Below are 22,390 nucleotides of genomic sequence, written 5' to 3'. Positions count from 1 at the left end.
CCTCAGCAACCCTATTCTCCTGTCCCTATGTCAGAACATACCTTGTTGGGGCTTCCCAACACCCTTATCCTAATGTCCCGCCTCTTCCTCACAGCTTCTCCCAGGCCTACACATCCTTCCAGGCCCATCTCAAATCTTCTTTTCTTACCTTCATTGAACATGTCTCTCTCAAATTATTTATTCCCTGAGCCCCAGAACTCTTATTATTCAACCCCTATCGGAGACCACCTCATCCTGTTAAATATAATTCTATGCATCTTAAGCATAAAGCAATAGGAATAGAAAATATGACCCCACTGTTTGCAAAAATAGAAAAAATGGTCCCATTAATTGCAAGTTTTTGAGGCCAGGACAAGTCATGGGACCATCTCTGCATTCCCCAGCCTCATACACGCTAGACGCCCAGAAAAAATCTCATTTGATCTCACTCCCATAGCACGGCTAGCTCCAATAAGAACGGGCTTCAGAAGCCTTGGGTTGGGTGGGACCAGCCTTCATGAATGCCCAATAGTCCATGCCCCTAAACCATTCCCTCACCTTTCATCCTGTCCATCATCTCCATGGTCTCCCCAAACAGCTCCTCTGCCTCTGTCTTCACACTCTGGATCCGGGCGCCCTGCTCACCCAGCATGGGACTCTGACCCAACCGGTCCTTCAACTCAGCATACTTTTGTTTTATTCTCTCAAATCCCTGAAAAAGGTAGAATAGTCTCAGTGTCATTGTCATCATGCAAGGTCCTAAAGACCTGTGGCCAAAGCACTTGATATCACCCAAATCAATACACAGTGGGAAGGTGCCTCCTATTAGCCCCCAATAGCATTGGTTTTGCCTATTGAAACCCCTGAGCCACAGACTATGACTTAAACTTCTGTGTTTCCCTCTTCCCGTCTCCAGCTCTTGACATGACCCACCTCACTCCCAGGACAATGTCAGTCACATCATAGTATATTAATAGTAGGCTGTCACTTAATAGCATACTTAGCAACTTGGTCACTGTGCCAGGATTGAAAGTGCCAATGTTCCTGGCCATAGCGGGAGCAGGTAGTGTGCTTGAGACACTGATAATGGGCTCTTTGATCTTCTCTCTCATCTAATTCTGACAATCATGGAGCCCAGGTTAGGTTAAGCAAAGAGCATCTGTCCAGGCTGGGAATCCAAGAGACAAGCTCTGGATCCAGTGTCAGGGGACCTGCTTTGTAGATGATTCTTAGGCCTGTGAACGAGTCACCACCTCATCTGTAAAAGGATAGGGACTGGACTAGGTCATCTCCAGTGTCCCTGAGCCAGCTATACCAAAGGCAATGTAGGGAGAAATCAGATGCCTGGCCAGGTTTGGGTTGACTCTCAAGCCTCTTCTGGTTCTGTTATTCTAAGCACTTTTGAGTTTGTGGTCTTATAAAGTGTGCAAAGTCCTCCCCTGCTCAGGACCCCCTCACTGGCCGTACATCATTGAGCTAACTCCGCCTTCTCTGTACCTCTTGGGCACTCAATGCCTGCTCGCTGGCACCTTCCGCAAGCTGCTGGGCCTGGACTGCCTCTGCCCCCTGCTGCCGGGCTTGGCGGCGGAGCTCCTCCATCCGTGTCCAGAAGTCACCCAGCTGCTTGGTCATGCTTGTCACCAGCTTTTCTGCTGGCCGCAGTACCTGCTGAACCTTTGTGGAAAGAGGGAGATCTGGCCTTTGTGCTGGGTCTCATAGGTGGGGGGGTTCATCCCCATTTTTTCTCCAACTCATCAGGCAGCAAAAACCCTCTCCAACCAGAACAAACACAATTGCCCACCTCTCACCCCTCCTTCTGCATCCCAGCCACAACACCAGAAAATCCAAGGCCCAAAGCCTGCCCAAAGCTTGTCACTCTCCTCTAGAACTCCACCTCAGGTTTTATCTAGTCACTTTCTGGCATTTTCTATGCCTGGTGCCCAAATTTTCCTGTTTATGCCCAAATATGGGCGGAGGAAGCCATAATGCCTCACCTCAGCAACCCTGTCCTGGATAAGCCGAAGGGAGCGGCTGGTGCCTTGCATGGTGTCCTGAGCTTCCTGCAGTGCCACTGTCCCCTGCCGCAGGTTCCCAACCACATCTTCCACCTGGCCCTCCACTGCATGGGCTCGGCTCCTGGGTGAGAGAAGCAGCAGGGAGAGGAGAGAGAGAATGAGTGAACAGTGAATCAATGTGTGGTTTGACTCACACACCAGTCCGAAAGAACACCCTTCCCAGCCAAGGCAAAGAGAAAGGAAAGTATTAACTCAGTAGCTTTGATGTCCCAGGACCCTACCAAGCAGATGTGATGAATGTTCCCATTATGCCCAAGACACCTTCTGGGCGGTTTCCAATACAGAAGACACAGTCATGCAAATTAAGTTTAACCTGCACTCTGGACTCTGTGTACCACTCTCCACCATGGTAAGCACCCCCTCCTGTCTCCCAGCCCGCTGTACCCCTCTCCCAGCAACGCGGTTGAGGAGCAAAATGCCAGCCTAATCCTGGGCAGAGAGAAGTTCAGGGCCCAAGGCCATACCTGGCTTCCTCAGCCTCAGCCTGCAACCGGCGGGCACGCGCAATGTCCTGCTTGGTCTGGGACAGCACCAAGTCCACGTTGGGAAGCCTGGCTGCAATGGCCTGGATCTCATTCATCTTCTGCAGAACAGTAGCTGAGTCTGTGGGCAGCCACAGGGCCAGCACGGCCTCGCTGACCTCCTGGATAGTGGCTGCATCAGTGTCGGGGTCTGGAAGACAACCATGCATTTGACTGTAGGAGCCCACTAACCTCCCCAGAGATACGAGGCCTCTCCTAGCTGAGCAGCACTTGTGGAAGGCACCCGCAGTGGCCCCTCTACTGTGGTGTCCCAAGGAGCTGCTGCCCCCTTTCAACCAGACTCAGGCGCCCGTTCTCCAGGGATTTCTGGGAATGCTGTAGGAGGATGACTATCCTGTGCTCCATGCTGCAGCAGGGAGGAGGAGGGGTGTCGTCACAGCTGTGGCAACTAAGTGTCTGGTGCCACAGGAAGCTGCGGGCTGGGGAGAAGGAGGTGGTGCCAGACAGCTGGTACTGAACAATGCCTGCAGCACATGCACAATCAGCCCTAAATTGGGAAGAGTGGCCAGAAACTGGAGCTGCTTCCTTGGCAAAAAGACCCCTCCCCTGCACTCCCCCTCAGGCAAGATTGCTCATTTGTGCAAAGGCAAATAAGAATGATCAAGCCTCTGCCGGAATATCACCTTCTCAGGGAGGCCAACCCCAGCCATCCAATCCAGTATTGCAACCTCCACCCTGGACTGTAGCACACCTTATCATCCCTCCCTGCCTTATCTTTCTGTCTAGCACTTGCACCACCCATGTGCCAAACACCGTACTCATTTAACTGGTTTGTTTGGTCTCTTTTCCTCTAGAATGTAAGCTCTACAAGGGCAGGGCCTGGGTTTTGTCCACAGCTATATCCCCAGGCCCCAGCACAGTGCCTGGCACTTGGAGGTCCTCATGTGTGTAGAGTGAATGAATGATTGACAGGGCTTCAGGTTCAGATCTCTGCTTTACTATTCAAGCCACCTGGGCAAGTCAAGTGGTTCCTCTAAGCTCAGTTTCCTGATCGGTGAAAAAGGAATATCAATCCCCAATCTGAAGGTACAACATGAAACAATCCATTTGCAAGAGTTGTTAACAAACCAACTCTGGGTCAGAGGGTAAGGTCAGAAGTACAGAGATGACATCTCCTCCCCATCTCTCCCAATTTGCTTTTACAGATTTCACTGGTATTGAGGTATTAAGGAGGGGGGCACCCACTCACCAGATGATTTGCCCTGGGATCTGAACTCTTCTGGGGCCCCAGGCCCAGTCTCACTCTACAACTAGAGGATACTAGCTGGTCACACAGGTCTCATTCCCTGCCCCATCCCATGCCAGGTGGAAGGACACTCCTGGAGGGTGGAAGCCACGCTTGTTCATTGCTGTGTCCCTCGGGGCTTGCATGCAGCATAACTGTGGTTGAGTTGCATTAAGTGGGTTTATCCCAGCAGCAGGCTTTCATAAGGATCTTCCTAATAGAGCTCGTCAACCTCTCTTCTAACCCAGAGTCCCACTCTCAAAACAAGGCTTCACGTGCACCTTCCCAAGAAAGTCTTCCAGGATGAGCACATCCCCACCTAGATCTTGCCCTTCCTTTACTCTGCACCACTTCAGCTGCACCCTCAGGGTCAATCGGCATGACATTCAGTCGCAGAGCCTTCTGGATCTCAGGATGGGCTCAGTAAATATTTACTGCTTTGAGCAAAAGCATGGGAGGAGCTGAGACTACAAATCAAATTAAACTCAGTCCCTGCCTTTATGGAGCTGGAAATCTAATGGGAGACAGGCACATGAACAAGGAAGTACAGCTTTGAGTGAACGGAGTAAACACGGGTGCTATGATGGCCATGGAAGGGGCCCCCAGCGCCATATGATAGGTCCAGGGAGGCTGCTTGGAGAGTGGGATGCCTAGATTCCTAGAGGATGAGCAGGAGCTAGACAGGTCAGCAGAGGTGGGAGAGGGGAGATAATCCAGAGAGAGGAAAAACATTCGCAAAGGCAAGAGGCAAGAGAAAGTGTGTTTGCATATGCACACTCGCATGTGTGTATGTATGTGTGTGTCTATGCCGTAAAGCAATAGGGTGTGAATGACAGAGTCAGACAATTAGGCTTGAAGCCTCCCTGCACCACTGCCAAGCTAGATACCTTTAGGCAAGTTGCTTAACCTCTCTGTGCCTAGATTACTTGGGTGCAAAGTGGAAGTAATAAGAGTACTTAGCTCATGTAGTCAGGAATAAATGATATAATACATGCAAAGCACTTGGAACAGTGCCTGGACTCAGTTAGAACTTAATAAGCCTTAACTATTCATTTTGTCAATTCCATTTGAAGAACTGGGAAAGGCGATGTTTCCTCCTCCCTCCACAGACTTTCCACTCTCCCTCCCACACTGTGACCCTACATCAGACAGCAGCCAGCACTCAGTGGCTTCTGCACCAGGACTCTGGAGACCAGAGTCCAAGCCCACCGCTACAGAAAATTTTCCTGGGTTTCCCCCTGGGGCCAGGCCTCTCTCAGGCCCTGCTTTTTCTCTCTGACCCTGGACTCATCATAAGACTTGACCTAAGATACAAGTATAAGAGAGAGGACAAAAGGGGCCTGGCAGCTCCCTGTCTGTTCACATGAGCCTCAGCTGCACCCGGCAGGAGAGAATTCCAACTCACCTCCCACCCACTGAGGCCAGAGCCCTGGCTGAGATTAATGCAGGATGAGTGGCCATTCAGCCTCACTGGACTTGACTCAGGGGCAAGAATCCCTTACGCATGAGCCTAAGCCCCACACCTTGACCTCCCCCATCATCCACGTTTGTGGGGCACAATCTCCCTATATCCCCAGGTAATATTTTCCCCAGGTGAGTGCCTCAAGGCCTTATGCAAGTCATGAGACCTCAGAAGAACTTTCCTGCCCCTCTCTGACCTGCACCTGCACTCAGGAGGGGACTGCGGCCTATCTGGGGCAAAAACACTGTAATAGTAGCAAGAGGAGCCACTGTCATTACACCAAGCCCTGGGCTCGTATTAACTGGGCTCCCAGCCAAGCAAATAACCTGGCAGGAACCAGAAATCTAACAATATCAACTCTCGTTCCTGAGGCACTTTTCCTTTTTCAAAACACATTTTACATCAGTTATTTGATCCTCAGAATAAACTTGTGAAATACTACCGTCCCCATTTATAGAAGCAAAAGATGAGGCAAAGAGAAGAGCAGCCTGCCCAATGTCACACGAGTCTCCCGGGTCCTATTTAGGGATCTTTCCATTGTACAGCCCTTCCTCACTCCCCAGGGCAGTGAGGAAGGGTGTCTGCTTCATTTATTCATGCCACCAATGTCAGATGTCTTTCTGTGTCTGGCCTTATGTTAGGTGCTGGTGACACAGTGGTCAACAAGACAGACAACCATCCTTGCCCTCCTGGAGTCCCCATTCTAGTGGAGTGACAATCCACTTGTTGACAACTGAATGAGGGTGAGTAGTGCAAGGAAGGTAAGATTAAGGGGGACAACCAGATCGGATGGTCAGGAAACACCTCTCTGGGGAGATGACCCAGAGGACAAGAAGCAGCAGCCCTGGAAAGAGGACTTCAGGCAGACAAAGAGCAAATAAACATCCCTGAAGCAGGCAAGAGCCTGACATGTTCAAGGACAGCCAGTGAACAAAGCAGAGAAGAGCCCAAGGTCACTCCCAAGAGATGGACAGAGGCCAGGCTCTGTAGCCACGATAGGAGTTGAGAGCTCATTCCAAGAACAAGGTGAAGCCACTGAAGGATTTTAAGCAGGAGTGAGATGTGATCTGACTTATGCATTTTAAAAGAGATATTTCAGCTGTTGTGTTGAGAATGAGAATGGGTCACAAGGGAGTGGAGTGGGTGGAGAGGGCAGACGGGAGAACGAGAAGGTCATGGCCGTGGTGCCAAGGAGAGGTGGAGGCCTGGATGTTGCAGGCCTGGGACGAGGGAGGGAGGGCTGGCTGATGCACTGAACATGGGAATGCAGGACAGGCAGGACTGGAACAGCAGCCAAGGTGGGGTGGAGACTGGGCTCACCTGTTAGGAAGTCCCGGACCTGCTGGATTAGGAGCCGTGTGCGTCTGACATCTTCCTCCATCTGGGAGCGGCTGGCGCTCACCTGGGTCTCCAAGCGCTGGGCACTGGATTGAATCTGTGAGGCAGATTCCTCGGCTGCCCTAATCTGTTGACACACACTCTAGGTCAGAAGGGGTAAGGCCCCAAGGGAACCTCTCAGCAGCCCCACGATTCTGTGGATCATCCTCTATGCCAAGACCTACCTAGGAAGCATTTGTAACCAACCCAGCTTATATGTGGATGTTCAGTAAAAGAGAAAAAAAACTATCTTGCACTTGCTGTGGCACCTTAAGCAGGTCACCTAAAATCTCTGGACTTTAGTGTAAAATGGGAACTCTGACTTGCCCGGGGGATCTATCCTGTCTGCCTCCTCCTACCTGTGCCCACCCCGCCTCGGCTGCACTTACCATCTGCCTGGTCTGCTGGAGCTGGGCATTGAAGCCCCGCAGCTGCTCAGTCACCTGCCCCGCCATCAAGAAGGCCCCACCGGCCCTGGGAAGGACACCCCTGCAGTGGGAGCCACAGGCTGTGCCATTGTCTTGGGGACATAGCTCACCAGGGCATGATATTGGGGTGCAAGCCATCTGCCTGGAGTTGCCACAGAGCTGTGGAGAGATGGCAGTGTTAAAGAGGCTACCCAAAGCCCCTCAATAACCAATCCCACCCCACACCTGGGAAACCAACAGCCAGACATCTCCATGACAACCAAGCACCAGAAACAGCCAGACATCTCCATGAGAGCCAAGGACCAGAAACTGGTTTCCTTGGCAACCACTGAGCTCACAGTGAGCAGTACAAGGGTCGGGATGGCTGGGGGAGTGGGGTTCTCACAGGGGCAGGTCTGCCCTAATAGGAAACAGGTGGCAGCAGTTGGTGTGTGACAAGCTGGGGTGTGGGCTCCAGGAAGTGGGACTGCATGCCCCAAGTCACCTTGTTGAAGGTGGGTGTCAGGTCAGGCAACGAAGACATCTCCAGCCTCAGGGCCACAAGCTTGGGGCTGCCGGTGCCTCCTCCTCCTCCCGCCTGCCGCACCAGCCTCTCTGCCTCTCTCCGGCTGTCTCTGAGCTGGTCCAAAAGGCGCGAGCTGTGGGAGACCCGCTGAGCAGCCTGGGCTGACTGCTCGTAGGCAGTGCTCAGCATCCGGAAGGCTCCTGTGGCGAGAAGCATGGGGAATGGAGATGGAGGAGGAGCAGGAGGGAGAGGGGGTGGCATGCCCACCACGGCAGTGCCCATGCCCGGGTTTATCCGGGTGCCCCTCTCCTCACCTGAAGGATCAGCACTGCTTATTTTTTCAAACTGCTCCCTCTTCCTCTGATACATAGTAAGGAGACCATTGAAGCTTCTGTCCAGACTCTCCAGGTCTCTCGGAAGGGACGTCTCCTCCTCCAGGGGCAGATCCAGCTGCAGGCCCTGGAGAGTTCGCCTGAGAAGGGAGAGGAGCTTACACTAAAATATAGGAGGGAGTTTTGCCTCCCCAAAGCAGCTATCCCCTCAGAGCAACTGCTACTGAGTCAGAACAAACAGAGACCTTGGGCAAAGGCAACAGAACAGAGAATCCACAGGCTAAGGGGGTTCCGCTGGACAGGGGCTTGGCGACCAGCACAACCTTTCTCTGTCCAGGTGCAGATGGAGCCACAAAACTCTCCTCCCTTGACTTCCATGACCCAACATTCCCAATTGTCTTCCCCCTCTTCCAGATCCTGGCTTCCATGAGGAGCAATGCCCTGATGCCCTCCTCCTTCGCTCTCTACGGGCTGGCTTCAGCTACCATCTGTACAGCTGCAGCTCCAAAATCTCTTCCACAGTCCACACCTCCCACTCAGCTCCAGACCCTATCACTGCTGCCAGCTGGTCATCCCCCCGAAGGAGGCTCAGAGTCTACCTCCCAGGCCCTTGGCCACTGAGCTCTTGGAGAGTCCTCTCTCCCTGTGCCCTTTGCAGCTCCACCAACCCAACCACCAGCTCCCTCCTCCAAGCCTCACATTCTCCACCTCCAGGCTTTGATCAGGCACAGAACGCCCTTCCATGGAATGCCCCTCCATGCCTGTGTTTCCAACCTACTGAACCTGGGGGACTGACTGCCCAAATCTGAGACTTGGGTCAGAAGGCACCTCTGTGAAGCCTGCCATGACACATTATAACATGTGTCACATTATAGTTTACCATTTACACATCATTCTCCCCAGTGCGAGCTTCTTGAGCGCAAAGATTATGTCATACTAATTTCAATGACCCCGATGTCTTGTACAATGCTTGGTTCATAATAGATGCTCTAAAATTATGTAAGGAGAAAGAAAGAGAGAAAGAGAGAGAGGAAGGAAGGAAGGAAGGAAGGAAGGAAGGAAGGAAGGAAGGAAGGAAGAAAAAAGGGAAGGAAGGAAGGAAAAAAGAAGGAAAAGAAGGAACGAAGGAAGGAAGGAAGGAAGGAAGGAAGGAAGGAAGGAAGGAAGGAAGGAAGGAAGGAAGGTTGGTTTTCAATATTCGCTTGAGTTCCTCTCCCGGAGCCTCCAGCCAGAAGCTCTAGCACAGCGTGAGTCACGGAGCCTCCATTTTCATTCTTCTCAGGCTGCCTTTTCCCTCCCCGCCACTCACACACCTGGATGGCTCTGTGCACAGTCAGAAAGCCAGTGCTCAGGGAATGCAAACTAATTATAGAAGCTTCCAGAACTGAACCTCATTAAGAAGTCACCTCTGCTGGTGGGATGGGGGTGTGGGCGGGACCAACTTCCATTCCAAAGCCACACGTGAGTTATTTTTAGAGCCCCTGCCTCTCGGATGCCCTCCGCCAGGGTGACTAATCCAGAGCTGACTCTCTCCCACAGGCAGCACTGGGCACTTAAAAGAACACTGGGCTTGGGCTCCTGGACTGTGTTCTGAGGCCCAGCTCTGCCCTTCGGTGGTCATGTGGCTCTGTCACATCACCTGTCTGTGCCTGTTTTCTCATCTGCAAAACCACACCAGCCTCACAGGACTGTTGTAATGGTTGAAAGAGAGAGCACTGTGAAAATGCCTTTAAACTGTAATGCACTGTACAAATGTAAGGAAGGACCAGCGTGCCCGGTACTGGAACCCCTGGAGCATAATTCTTGCAAATGCTTGGCAGGGAAAGGGAATTACCTGAGGGAGAGGATGGCACTGGCCACCTGAGCCACCTCCTGCTCTGTGACTGCAGGGCTGCTGAGAACTGCTCTGATCTGCTCAATCTTACTCTTTGCATCTAGGATCTGGGAGGCCAGGCCACGGTCCTCCAGCCCAGGCCCTGACCACAGGCTGGCGGTGGCATTGCGGAGTCTACCAAGGCGCAGGGCCTGCTCCCAGAGGTCCGCATCATAGGTCTGGAAGCAAGGGTGGCAGGCCACGCACACCGGGTAGCGGTTGCAGTAGCCTCGCTGGCACTGGTCACAGCGGGGCCCGGTCAAGCCAGGGCGGCAGAGGCAGCGGCCCGATGCCTTGTCGCAGCCCGGGCCCTCTGTTCCCCGGAAATCACAGTCACAGGCTAGGGCCAAGAAAAATGACAGTCAGAGACAGGGGTCAGGGAGACAGAAGCAGCTGTCAGGGAGAGCCCTGAAGAGGAGGTCTGACCTGAGGCTCTTTCTACATGACTTAGAATAACAGAAGTCGCAGCCAGAATAAAAGCCATGGTAACAGCTGCAGTGAAAGCAAACGCTTACTTAGCACCTACCATGTGCCAGGCACCACTTAAAGTCACACACACACATTAACTCATTTGATCTTCACACCACTCTGGGAATTAGCACTCTTGTTTTCCCACTTTTTCTAGATGAGGCAACTGAGGGACAGAGAGGTTAAGTACAGCATGCCTCTTCCTCTAAGAAGGAAACCAAGTCTAAAGAGTGGAAGCAGCTCCCTCAAAGTCACTCAGTGAGGCAGGGGGCAGAGCTGGGACCACAATCTGGTCTGCACACTCCAAGGCCTGTGCTCCTATGGTGACATCAAACTGACTCCATGGGAAATGACACCCTTTCCCCTTCAGGACTCACTTCCTCCATCTATGAAGAGGGAAGAAACAGCCTCCCCTCCTTGCTGCTGCCCTGGAGATGGCTTCTGGGAAATGCTCTCTCTCTCTCAGGGAAGTGGGGAGCAAAGCAACCAGCATGTCACGGGGATGCAGGAACAGCAGGGCATAGGCCTGCCTCAGGGGCTTGGAGGCCACGCCAACAGGCCAGAGTGTGTGCACTCACAGGGCTGCCCAGGCCCACACCACATGCATCAGTACAGGACATCCTGCCCTGCTGCAGACCTACACACCCCCACCATGTGCCCACCTGTGTGCTCAGCCCCCAGAGCCTCAGCGTCCCCCAGGCTTTGAGCATGCACCTCGGCATCCTGTGGCCGCGTCTCCGTAGGTCCGGTCTGGACACTGGCGGATGGCTGCAGCGCTGCACATCAGGCCACCAAAGCCTTCCCGACAGGGGCACTGCCCTGTGAACTGCATGGGGAGAGCACCGTCAGTGGACCCTGCCTCACAGCCTCTGCCTTACCCTGGTGTCAGGGACTGTGTCCTAGATTCCTGGTCCACAGGTAGAATCCAGGGCTCATGGCCACCTCCAGAGCTGCTGTGCCCACAAAACAAGGGCTCCCACTCAGAGATGAGCCTTGAAGTCAAGGCCCAGCGTAGGCCCTTCAGAAGGTGTGGTGCATATGGTATTACTGACGGCCAAGAGCCACAGAGGGAGGGACATCTGGTGACTTCCCCAAATGAGAACGGGGACAGAAGACGCCCAGTCTGACAGGGGAGAGGCCTAGAAGGGCAGCATGGAGGGGCAGCAGAGAGGCTGGTGCTCAGGACCCCTCTCCCACTGAGGGGCCCCCGGACCACCCTCACTTCGTACCTGGTTGCACTGTGGGCTGAGGGAGTTGTGCGGGTCGCAGGCACACGGTTCACAGCCCTGGCCACTGGCCAGCTTCCAGTGGTAGGGAGCACACTGGTCACATTTGGGACCCACCACGTTGGGCAGACAAAGGCAGCGCCCACTCTCCTCGTCACACGGCATGTCCCTCCGGGAGCCCAGGATGTTGCAGTCACAGCCTGCAGGAGGAGAGCTGCTGAGCTCAGGCAGACGCTCCATGAAAAACTCACCCCCAGAGGACACACATCCAGGGAGGGGCCCTGCCTGGGAAAAGAACTGGTCAGGGCCCTTCCCTGCAGATGACATGGCTGACTCACAGGACCCCTGCGCTGTCCCACCAGTTCCAGCCACCTGGCAGCTCAGCCGCCTGCCTGCCCACCCTCCATCTGGCTGACTCAGTCCCACCTTCCAACTCGGACGTGTGCTGCCACCTGCTGGAAGCCAGTGGCACAGCATCTGGCGCTGGGTAAGAGGGCAAGAAATCCGGACTCCTGGCAAAGGCCTGGGCATACCCCCTCTGTCTACCCTGCAGTGGGATTTCCTCTGAAGAGAGCACAGTGAGCAGGGAAAGCCGTGGGTCTGGTGGCCCCATGCAGCCCACCCCACGTCATGCTGGGCCAAGCCCCCTACTCACGGTGGCAGCCCTGCGGGTTGGCGTAGGTGAGTCCAGTGAAGCCCGGCTTGCATAGGTCACAGCGCTCTCCCTGCACATGCTCCTTGCACACACACTGCCCGGTCACTGGGTCACAGGGAGCCCCTGGCACTGCCCCATCCGGATCACACTCGCAGGCTGAGAGACAACAGCAGCCACCGCAGTAGGAACAAAGAAAAGTAGAGTTCAGAGCAGATTCCAGGAGCCAGGCTGCCTGGTTCAAATCCTTGTTCCACCACTGGATTTCAATTTCACAGCCTTAGTCAAGTTACTTAATCCCTCTGTGCCTCAATTTCCTTGTCTATAAAATAAAAATAATGATACAGCCTTCATAGGCTTCTTATGAGAAATAAATTAGTAAATGGCTGGGCGCGGTGGCTCATGCCTGTAATCCCAGCATTTTGGGAGGCCGAGGCAGGTGGATCACCTGAGCTCAGGAGTTCGAGACCAACCTGACCAACATGGTGAAACCCTGTCTCTACTAAAAATACAAAATTATCCAGGCACGGTGGCGCATGCCTGTAATCCCAGCTACCAGGAGGCTGAGGCAGAAGAATCACTTGAACCTGGGAGGCGGAGGTTGCAGTAAGCTGAGATGGTGCCATTGCACTCCAGCCTGGGCAACAAGAGCGAAACCATCTCCATTAAAAAAGAGAGAGAGAGAGAGAAATGAGTAAACATAAAGCAGGGGGAGCATATTTGGCACATGCTAAGTACTATAGAAGGGGTTTTGTTGTCATTACTTACTGAGCAACTACTGTGTGCCAACCATTGAACTGGGAACTCTCACATGTTGCCTCATGTAATCTTCATGATAATCCTGGAGATTATTATTCTCATTGTACAGAGGAGGAAACCGAGGCTCAGATATGTCAAATAACTTATTCAAGTTCTCATTACAAGTTCATGCAAGAAACAGGGATCAAACTCAGTTCTCTCTCACTCTTCCCGGAAACAAACATCAACAGAAAGTGACTCATCTTTCCCCAACCCCGCCTCCCTGACTTCTTTCAGACCTTTCAAAATGTAAGACCCCTTCATCCAGAAAGTCTTTTCTGACTAAACCTGCCCGAATCTGATTGCTTCAGTCCAGGCAGCCCTCTCCTATATGAAGTCGCTGGCTCTTGTGGGCATGTTAAGCTGCCTCTGCCTGTTGCCTCCCATTACATTCACAAACGCTCCCTGAGCATGTGATTTTCCAGTCAGTGTGCTAGGGCTAGAGGATGTGAGAAATAATCCTCGCCATGGAGGAGTTCTCGATGTTGGGAGAAATAGAAAATTAAATCACAAACCTCATTACAACATGGTAAAGGCAATCATATACATATGGAAAAGGTGCTTTCATCCCTCTTCTGCAGGTGTATATAGTTTATATTGCCAAACAGTGTGTGTGTTCCCTGATGGCAGAAACTGTATCTTATGTTTACTTTTTTCTTCCCTATGCCCCAAATAAAGCCTATCTCTTGACTGATTGTCTGATTGATGGTCCAGAGAGGTTAAGTGACTTGCTCAGTAATACTCAGCTAAATTAAAATAATCTCCCACAAATCCTGACTCACAGCCAAGTTTTCATGCTCCCTGAGGGCCTTGGTGTGCCCAGGAACATGTACTGTGTTGTACCCAGAGGAGATGGGGAGTAACAGACAAATGACACTCTGGGACTCCAGAGCCTCTACTCACGGATGCAGGTCTCCTGAATGGAAGCTCCCGGGCGCCGGTTCCGGAAATAGTGCAGCTGACACCGCTCACAGTTCTTGCCTTCGGTGTGGTCCCGGCAATTGTCACACACACCTCCATATGCCCCCTGGCTGGCGGCAAACACAGCGGGGTCAAAGTGACATGTCTCTGAGTGCCCATTGCAGTCGCACCCTGGAAAAAGAGAGTCCCAGGGCTGACATCTGACCCATACCTTTGCTATCTACAGAGCATGCTCTGGCATCTGTAACAACTCTGCAAGATGATCAAGACAGGGAAGTGGGGAAACTGAGGGCAAGGGAGGTTGGTAGAACTTATTTAAGGTTACATGACCAATAAGAAAGCAGAGGAGAATAAGAACTCAGCCTTCCTGATTCTTACTGTTGGAATAAACCCAAGAACAGTGGCCATGTTGGGCCAAAGAAAGAGCCCTTTGAGTGCTCTATCCCCAACCCTCCCACTGCCAACACTGGTCTCCTCCTGGGTCACTGCCTGTCTCCAGGATGAGAATCTCTGTTTTCCTCATTTATGTAAACAAAGGGCCTGATTCTAGGGAGCCATTTGAAGTAGGAAAAATGACAATAGAAAAACCAGATATGTCCTAAACAGGGTAAAGCAACTGGAGAGGCCAGAAGAAGCAGGCTCTGGGGATACCATGAAAGTCACATGGAATCAGAAGCATCGGCCAAGTCATGGTCCCTCCAGGCCTGGCTGAGGAGGAAGCAGGGGACAGTGGGAGGATGTCACCCAAATACTCTCTCCATCCTCACAGAGCCAGGAGAGCTAGAATTGTAATGGTGCAATTCAGTTTAGATTTACATAAGAAAGACTGGATCCCCCTGCATCCCAGGTGAGATCATTGAGGCCTAGAGGGGCCAGCACTCGACCCAGACCCTACAGGGGAGGGGTGATCCAAAGCTCCTACTTTGGCATTCATGGGCGTCCTGGCCCTCCGCAGGTCTCCAGGGCCGGTTGTTGTAGAAGGGTGCACAGCGTTCACAATTTGGGCCGGCAGTGTTGTGCTGGCAGACACAGACATCGTGGACCTGGGAGGGGGACCATCAGCCATCAGGAGTAATCAACAAAGAAGGGCACCAGGGATGGACCTACCCACTCCCCTCTGACCCTCTGCGCACCACTCAGGATCTGGCTTAGATCCCAACCCTTCCAGGAAGCTTCCTCTGAATGCCGCAGACTTCACCCAGCTCCTGTGAAACTGTCTGCTATTGTTCTGCACATATGAGCATGTGTGTGTGTGCATGTGCGTGTGCCCGCACTGCTCCCCTAGTGAGGTTTTTGCAAGCTCGCTGCTTGCACTTGGACACCCCCATGACACCCAGTCAGAGGCAGCGCTTGGCAGGTGCTCAGACACCCTTGGCAAACTGTGGGATCCAGAAGCTGGTGGGGCCCTCTGGAGATTTCTATTCCAACAATCTATGAATACAGTTGTTTGGCTAACGGAACTGTTGTGATGAACTGTCACTAGACTCATTAAGGTATAAAAATAGAATAGCTATTGTGTGCTAATTGCCTTCCAAATTAAGCCCAACACCTTCAGCTTGGCATTCAAGGACCTGTATCATGTTAGCTGCATTCTCAGCTCCCATGTCCTGCTGACAGCATAGCAAGCTGAACTTCTAGCTGCTCCCTCTGCAAGCCCTACTTTCTCCAACTTTTGGCCTTTAGCAATGGTTTTTCTTCTGCCTAGAATTCTCTTCTCTCTGTATTCATTCACAAAATCCTGGCAGCTAGGCTCCAGCTAGAATGGCACCTCTCTCATAAGGCCTCCCTGGTGCCTCTAATTCCATAGATCTCAACACTGGCTGTACCTCAGTGTCACCTGGGGAGCATTTTTTAAAATGCCAAGGTCCAGACCCAATTCACTCTGAATCTCAGGGATGAGGCCCAGGCAGTGGCACCTTTTAAAAGTGGTGATTCCACTGCATGGCCAGATTTGAGGACCACCAGGGCTGGGTGGCTCCCTCCCACCTCATCATGTCATAGCATGTTGTATTCCCTCTGTGTCACTCAGCCTTGGGTTCTAGGAGTATGTCTCATGGGCCCTGACAGATGACACACTCCCTGAGCTGGCCTCCCTCTGCACACCTCTGCAGCCTGGGGCAGAAATTGGCCCAGAAGTGGAAAGAAGAATGCCAGCTGAGGCTCGTGCCACCTCTATTTCCCACCCAGGCCATCTTACATGATTTCCTCCTGTCCCCCTATCACTAGGACAGCTGTCATGCTCCCATGTTGGGTCCATCTGCTTCTTTGCTCAAGGTTCTCTCTTCTCTACCTGTGGTTCTCAAGCTTGGTTTCACAGCAAAATCCCCTGGGTGGGGAGGGCTTGTTAAACTGGAACGTCTCAACCCCCATCCCTGCTGAAGCCAATCCGCCTGGTCTAGGATAGACTTAGCATCAGTACTAAACATTGGTCTCTCACCGTGCCCCATATCTCACCACTAGCTGAGACTTTAAAATCCCTAAACCAGTGGCTCTCAGACCTGGCAGTACATTCGAGTCACCTGGGAGCTTTAAAAGCCAATCATAAAATTAGAATATCTTAGGGTGGAGGGCTGGGCAACATTTTTAGCTCTCAGTGAAATTATAATGCATAACGAGGGTTGAGAATCATTGGCTTAAACTCCCTCCCAATTTCCACACTTATGTAAATGAAATGAAAATCATCTCAAATTAGGAAGCAGATCTAAAGAAGTACTAAATGATTCTGATTTTTGGAACGAAAACCACTTAGATTTTTTGTTGTTGCTGCTGAAGTATTAAATACCCAAGTCTTAGATTTAGTGCCCTTCCTGCTTTACAGGAGCCCCAAGAATGTCTGTAGTCTGCCCTGGTCCTGCCCCCTTCCTCTCCCCTTCCCACCCTAGGCTGTTACCTGCACAGCGGTGGAGGGGCCTGCAGAGGCCCCAGGCTTGGGTGCGCAGTGATCAGCATGGCCGTGACAGAAGCAGCTCCCCTGCAGACGGAGCTGGGACACAGCATAGTAGGCGCTGGGAGGGTGGTAGCCCCTTTGGGGCACAGGGGCCAGCCTGGTGAAATTGACTCTCAAGTTTGTGATCTCCCCCAGCTCTGAGAGGGCAAAACAGCAAGGAGGGAGGAGTTGGAGAATGGAAAATAAAGAAAGGAAGTTAGAGGCACATAGAGTCTCCTTCATATGTGATACCGTGGGCCATCCTCTCCAGACCTCAACCATCCCATAGCATCCCATAGACAATATCCCTATGGGGCAAGCAGGGCAAGTATTAAATCCCCAACCACGTTGACAAAAACATGAAAGACCAGGAAATTTCCATGACCTGGGCTCCAACTCTGTTTCCTTTCCCACCGATAGTTCCATGGACAAGAGAAGTAACCACACTGACCTTGAATTTTTTGACTTTGAGTTGCTGGAATCCCAGATGCTAAATCCATAAGGTTAAGTTGGACCTACAGAGGGAAGGGAAAGAGAAGCGCTGAAGAAGAGACAAATAGTGTGCCCCGAGTTCAGAAGAAACCTTCCTTTCCATTATATGCCTCACACTTGAAGTCCTTGTTACCTGGAACCTGAGATAGACCACGGCTATGAGGCTTGTCATCTGCTGTGGGGGAGAAAGATGATCACTGGGCCCTAAATGTGTGTGTGTGTGTACCCCTCGCCACCCCCTGCCAGTTGAAAATATAAGTATCCTAAGAATTTCCTGAGTTCCCTGGGTCAAAAAGTATGGTAAGATATATCATCTACATATGAGGGTTTAGGAGATAATAATTTTCTGATGACTCAGGATGAGTGAGAAATCTAAAACCCAAGGATGCGTGAATGTGGGTGACCACAGCACTCTGGACAATCCCAATTTCAACTATGCTTTGATTTATTTTAAAAAATTTTTAAAAACCCACTCATCATCTACATATCCCAGGAAGAGTTTTCACTTCAGCCCTCCACAAGTTAGGAAAAAGTTCTTATCTGGTGTGTGAAGAATGTAGTTAACATAGATTTGGGTAAGGGTACAACCAAGGAGGAACTGCTAAACCCAAAGGAAGAGTTGCATGGCCTACATAGAGGGCCCCACTCTGAGCATCGGTCCACATGAGAGCAGCTCTGAGGGCTCACCTGTGTCTCAGCCAGGGAAAGGAGAAGAGAAACTACAGCCTCCTCTGCCAGGGGATGGAGAAACGCAGTTATGAAAGAATTTGACCCACGTTGGGAGGACTTAGGGAGAAACATTCTGAGTTTTTCTTCAGGCAGGTTCTTATTTCTAGCTCAGGGTTTAAGCTCAGGAGAATTCGGGCTCTGGGTTTACCAGAATTCCCTCCAAGGGCTAAGACTGAGTTAGATGGATAGATTAAACTGAAAATGTTTATTTTTGTGTTAAACCCTACCAAGGTGAAATGAAATTTGTGTAATTTGCTCACTTGCATCTAACTAGCATCCCAAAGTCCTCACATCAAAGTAGGGTCGATTTCATCTTCCCACTAGAGGGATGAACCAATGAGTCACGGGGGAGGGGGCTGTGGAAGACGGCAGGGGTGAGTAATGCGGTGGCCCCAAGGTGTTGCTGAAATATCCTTCCTCAGCAAAGAGGATAAGCAGCAAATGTTTTGAGGGTGGCCACAGGGGTCATTACTGGGGGGAATTCAGGAAAGTCAGCAAGGGGAGCTGGCGAGGGTGTTTCCGTCCCTTCTCAGGAGTCCATGTGGCTGTGTGAACAGTGGGACATCAGGGATTTCTCCCCAGGCCTACTTTTCAGGATTCCCTCTACCTACCTTCCCCCCATTTAGGCGTGCATTAGACCTCTGAGGCAGGGACTGGCACCGAACATCCTGCCAGCTCTGAGGCCGACCCTGGCGGACCCGAGGGAAGGTGGAGGTGCAGTCGGCAGCCAGGTACTGGTACACTCGCCAGGTCTTGCCGAAGTCTGAGGAGCGCTCAATCAGCATGCCGGCGGGCATGGGCCCCTGTGGAGACAGGGGCAGTGTGCAGAGGGGAGGCACTGGGGCTGTGTCCCGTGGAGACACAAGCAGAGAGACAGGCTCCTCCAGTGAACTCGGGAGAAAGGGGGCCCAGTGGGAGCAAGTGGGCTCGGAGCATCCGGGTCCAAACCTCCTGGCATACCACAGGCCACAGAAGTTTCTCCCAGGATCTGCCTTTCAGGAGTGATCCCTAGCTCAGCTCACCAGGCTTCCAGGCTAGACATTTCTCTGCTCCTACACTTCGCACAGTTGACCATTTTTTATTCTCTCTCTCTCTCTCTCTCTCTCTCTCTCTCTCTCTCTGTGTGTGTGTCTCTCTCCTGGAACTCATGTCCAGCCTCCTCTGTCCTGGCCCTCCAAACCACATTCCCCACTCACCAGAGAGCTCTTCCTGGGTGATTATCTGATCTGTGAGAGCTTTAATCAGTCTGCATTGATCTCATGATATAAACTGAGCACCTTAGCATGACATATTGAGTCCCTGCTCCTTCCTACAAAATGATTTCATCCATTTTGGGTGGCTTTAAATGTGGTCTTTATGCTGACAGCTCCCAGCTTGAACAACTTCCTGGAACTGCAGGTCTATAAACTCAGCCTCCAAAGCAGATACTGAACCAGGCCCGGGCCTGTCTCTCCAGCTTCAGGGTCCCCTCCTGCCTGATCTCCCTAGTAAGCTTCATCTGATTTCCCCTTTCCCCACGTTTACTCTTACTCAGTCATATCTTCTGTTTTTTGTTTGTTTGTTTGTTTGTTTTGAAACAGAGCCTCACTCCGTCACTCAGGCCGGAGTGCAGTGGTACGATCTTGGCTCACTGCAACCTCCGCCTCCTAGGTTCCAGCGATTCTCATGTCTCAGCCTCCTGAGTAGCTGGAATTACAGGCGCACACCACCATGCCCTGCTAATTTTTGTATTTTTAGTAGAAATTGGGTTTCACCATGTTGGCCAGGCTGGTCTTGAACTCCTGACCTCAAGTGATCCACCCGCCTCGGCCTCCCAAAGTGCTGAGATTACAGGTGTGAGTCACTGTGCCCAGCTAATCATATTTTTAGCAGAGACAGGGTTTTGCCATGTTGGCCAGGCTGGTCATCTTCTTAATGATTTTAAAACATAAAATGGGCCTTGTCAGTCCTCTGCTAAAAATCCTCCAATACTATTCTGGAACGAAATCTGAACTTCTGACCATGAGTGAAGAGGCCCCAGGCTCCCTGGGCCCTGCCTCCTCTCAGGCCACCTCTTCTCTTCAAGCCCTAAACCAAGCTCAGTCCCTCCTCAGAGCCTTTGTCCAGTCTTTCTTGGAATGCTCCTCCCGCTGATGGGTTCCCTCTCATCTTTTGTTCTCAGCTTAAATGTCATTTCCTGGTACAGATCTTTTGATACCTGACTGAACTGCATTCTCCTGCTCATGTCTGGCCCACCCCACCCTGCCCCATTATTGTCTATTTCAGCATCTTGTTTCCTTCAGAAACGTCACCACGATTTCCAATTATTTACTTGTTGGTTTCTTGCTTTTTATTCTTTTCCTGTGAGACCAGGATTTCTCAACCGTTCTCACTGTTAAAGTATCGAGTTGGAGAAATCTTAGTCCTAGAAGCTGTCCTGTGCACTGTAGCCTGGTGAACAGCATCCCTGACTTCTACCCACCAGTTATTATTACATACCCGTAGTTATGACAACCAAAAATGTCTCCAGAAATTGTCAGATATCCCCTGGGGGAGAGGAGAGGGCAAAACAGTGCCCCTGGTTGAGACTCAGTAAACCAGGCTGTAGCCCCTATTGTCTGTGGTTCACAGGTGGACCCCCAACACCTAGCACATCGGTGTTTAGCACTTATTTGTTGAACGAATGGTGAATCTTCGGTCTGCTCCCCTCCCCCTGTGTATACCTGGAAACTCATCTCGCAGTAGTCTTCAGCCCTCCACATCCCTGCCTCTTGCCACCAAGCACATTTTACCCTCCAGGCCCTGTGTGCATTCCCTTGCCCCCAACCCCAGTCATATACCTCATCTTCTTGCCACCTGCCTCCCGGCCTTTGTGCTTATGGTTCTGTTTTCTTGGAATAAACATTGCCCTTCCCCTGGCCATTACTGGTCTAAGATGAAAGTTCATCTTCCCCTGGGTGCACTCCCTGACAAGCCGTCCCAAGACAGACCATGCAAGAGCCCCGTTCTGGGCTCCCAGCACCTCTTCTTACCAATATCAGAGCACACATTGCACTCTCTCACTACTGACTTCCCCACGTATGGTGAAAGCAGCTTGAAGACTGTGATTTGGTTTTATTCATCTTTATATCCCTAACATCTGACACCAAGCCTAATGTGTAATCAGTGTTCAATAAGCGCTCACAAATAATTGACAAATAAATGAACAGGTGAGTGATGATAAAGTGAGGAGACTATTTAACACTGTCCATCAAATGAATATGCTGCCCTTCAAAGTTGCCACCTTTAGAGACCAGGCATTTATTCAAACAATGCTGGCATTTCTCAAAATATTTTTGACCTTTAGATGGGGCAAGGCTCTTAGAGCCAACTTCTTCAGTCATGTAAGAAATTAGGTCCTATTACTTTTTATTCCAAGCTCATTTTAACTCCTGAAAATTATATCTCCCTTCCTAATCATTTAATCTTATTAACCAAATTTGAGCATTGAATATCTGACTATTTCTGTAGAAAGAATAAAACCAAATCATCTCCGAAAAGAAAAAATTGACCTATGGCAATTAAATGAAAATGTTTCCTCCAAAAGAAGTATCTAGAAGGCTGTTCTAAAGGCAGAATCTGAAAGTGCTTTGAGAAGTAATGGCACTGTATGAGTAGATTGCCCACCAAGAGAGCTGCACCAAAGGAATATCCATCAGTTAGTTGGATAGGCAAGTTCTTGGCTGCTTGTTAAAGTCAATCTAATATGCAAAGTTATTAAAACAGAGTATACCAAGAATACACAACTGTACAACAAGCAACCGGGCCCAGTAGAATTGGTACTTGGCAGAGCTGAATTAATTAGATGGGTTGAGGGTGGAGAATGAGAGAGGAAGAGGATATGCAACCACTGCACGGCCAAGACAGGGAGCCAGGAGGTGCCACTTTTAGCCCAGGAGCGAGTCCTCTGCTGTCACCATGATATAGGCTCATGGTGAGTGTTGCCCCAGCCCAGAGAGACAAGGACACTGTGCTCCTCCATGGCTCCACGCCCACATGGCCCAGGAGCCCCTCTCCTATCCACTGCCACCCCCAGGAGGCACACCTGGAACTCCATCATGACTTCTTGAAGCTGGAATCTCCTGTCCAGGTCCAGCTGCAGAGAGACAGGGTTCACATCTGGAAGGACAAAAAATAGAAACTGTCAGCCAGAGACTGTCCACTTCCCCAGCCCTGAAGGAAGACCTGGATTACACTAGCTCTAGGAAGTCAGAAACTCTCTAACCTTGATTTTCCAAACTCCCTCTTGGAGAGGAGTGGGGAGTGGTATGTTTCTGCTTATATTATCTATTCAAGATCCTATCTGTTTTTGGCTAAGTTTCCTTCCCACCATCACCTGATGTCTTCAATACTTTGGAGGGC

The 22,390-nt window shown here is 51.3% G+C and overlaps 1 protein-coding gene across 9 annotated transcripts in view; it reads right to left on the bottom strand.

The window, feature by feature from the left end:
- LAMB3 (laminin subunit beta 3) overlaps positions 1–22,390 on the bottom strand; it is a 127,524-nt gene that overhangs the window by 1,063 nt on the left and 104,071 nt on the right. For all 9 annotated transcript variants that reach the window (XM_063708860.1, XM_055378751.2, XM_063708861.1 and 6 more), the window contains 18 exons: positions 22,074–22,147; positions 18,622–18,813; positions 17,241–17,304; positions 16,754–16,947; positions 14,786–14,906; positions 13,846–14,034; positions 12,148–12,303; positions 11,496–11,692; positions 10,981–11,092; positions 9,760–10,138; positions 7,908–8,065; positions 7,573–7,793; positions 7,050–7,247; positions 6,604–6,748; positions 2,519–2,726; positions 1,974–2,115; positions 1,477–1,653; positions 538–691 (listed from right to left, as the gene is read on the bottom strand). In XM_063708860.1, the coding sequence (XP_063564930.1) occupies positions 538–691; positions 1,477–1,653; positions 1,974–2,115; positions 2,519–2,726; positions 6,604–6,748; positions 7,050–7,247; positions 7,573–7,793; positions 7,908–8,065; positions 9,760–10,138; positions 10,981–11,092; positions 11,496–11,692; positions 12,148–12,303; positions 13,846–14,034; positions 14,786–14,906; positions 16,754–16,947; positions 17,241–17,304; positions 18,622–18,813; positions 22,074–22,147 (3,081 nt within the window). The remainder of the gene's footprint in view (positions 1–537; positions 692–1,476; positions 1,654–1,973; positions 2,116–2,518; positions 2,727–6,603; positions 6,749–7,049; positions 7,248–7,572; positions 7,794–7,907; positions 8,066–9,759; positions 10,139–10,980; positions 11,093–11,495; positions 11,693–12,147; positions 12,304–13,845; positions 14,035–14,785; positions 14,907–16,753; positions 16,948–17,240; positions 17,305–18,621; positions 18,814–22,073; positions 22,148–22,390) is intronic.

Source organism: Gorilla gorilla, chromosome 1 (assembly GCF_029281585.2).
Source record: "Gorilla gorilla gorilla isolate KB3781 chromosome 1, NHGRI_mGorGor1-v2.1_pri, whole genome shotgun sequence".
Lineage (NCBI taxonomy): Eukaryota > Metazoa > Chordata > Mammalia > Primates > Hominidae > Gorilla > Gorilla gorilla.
Note: the sequence above shows the minus strand (reverse complement) of the source record. Positions and strands in the feature narration are given on the sequence as shown.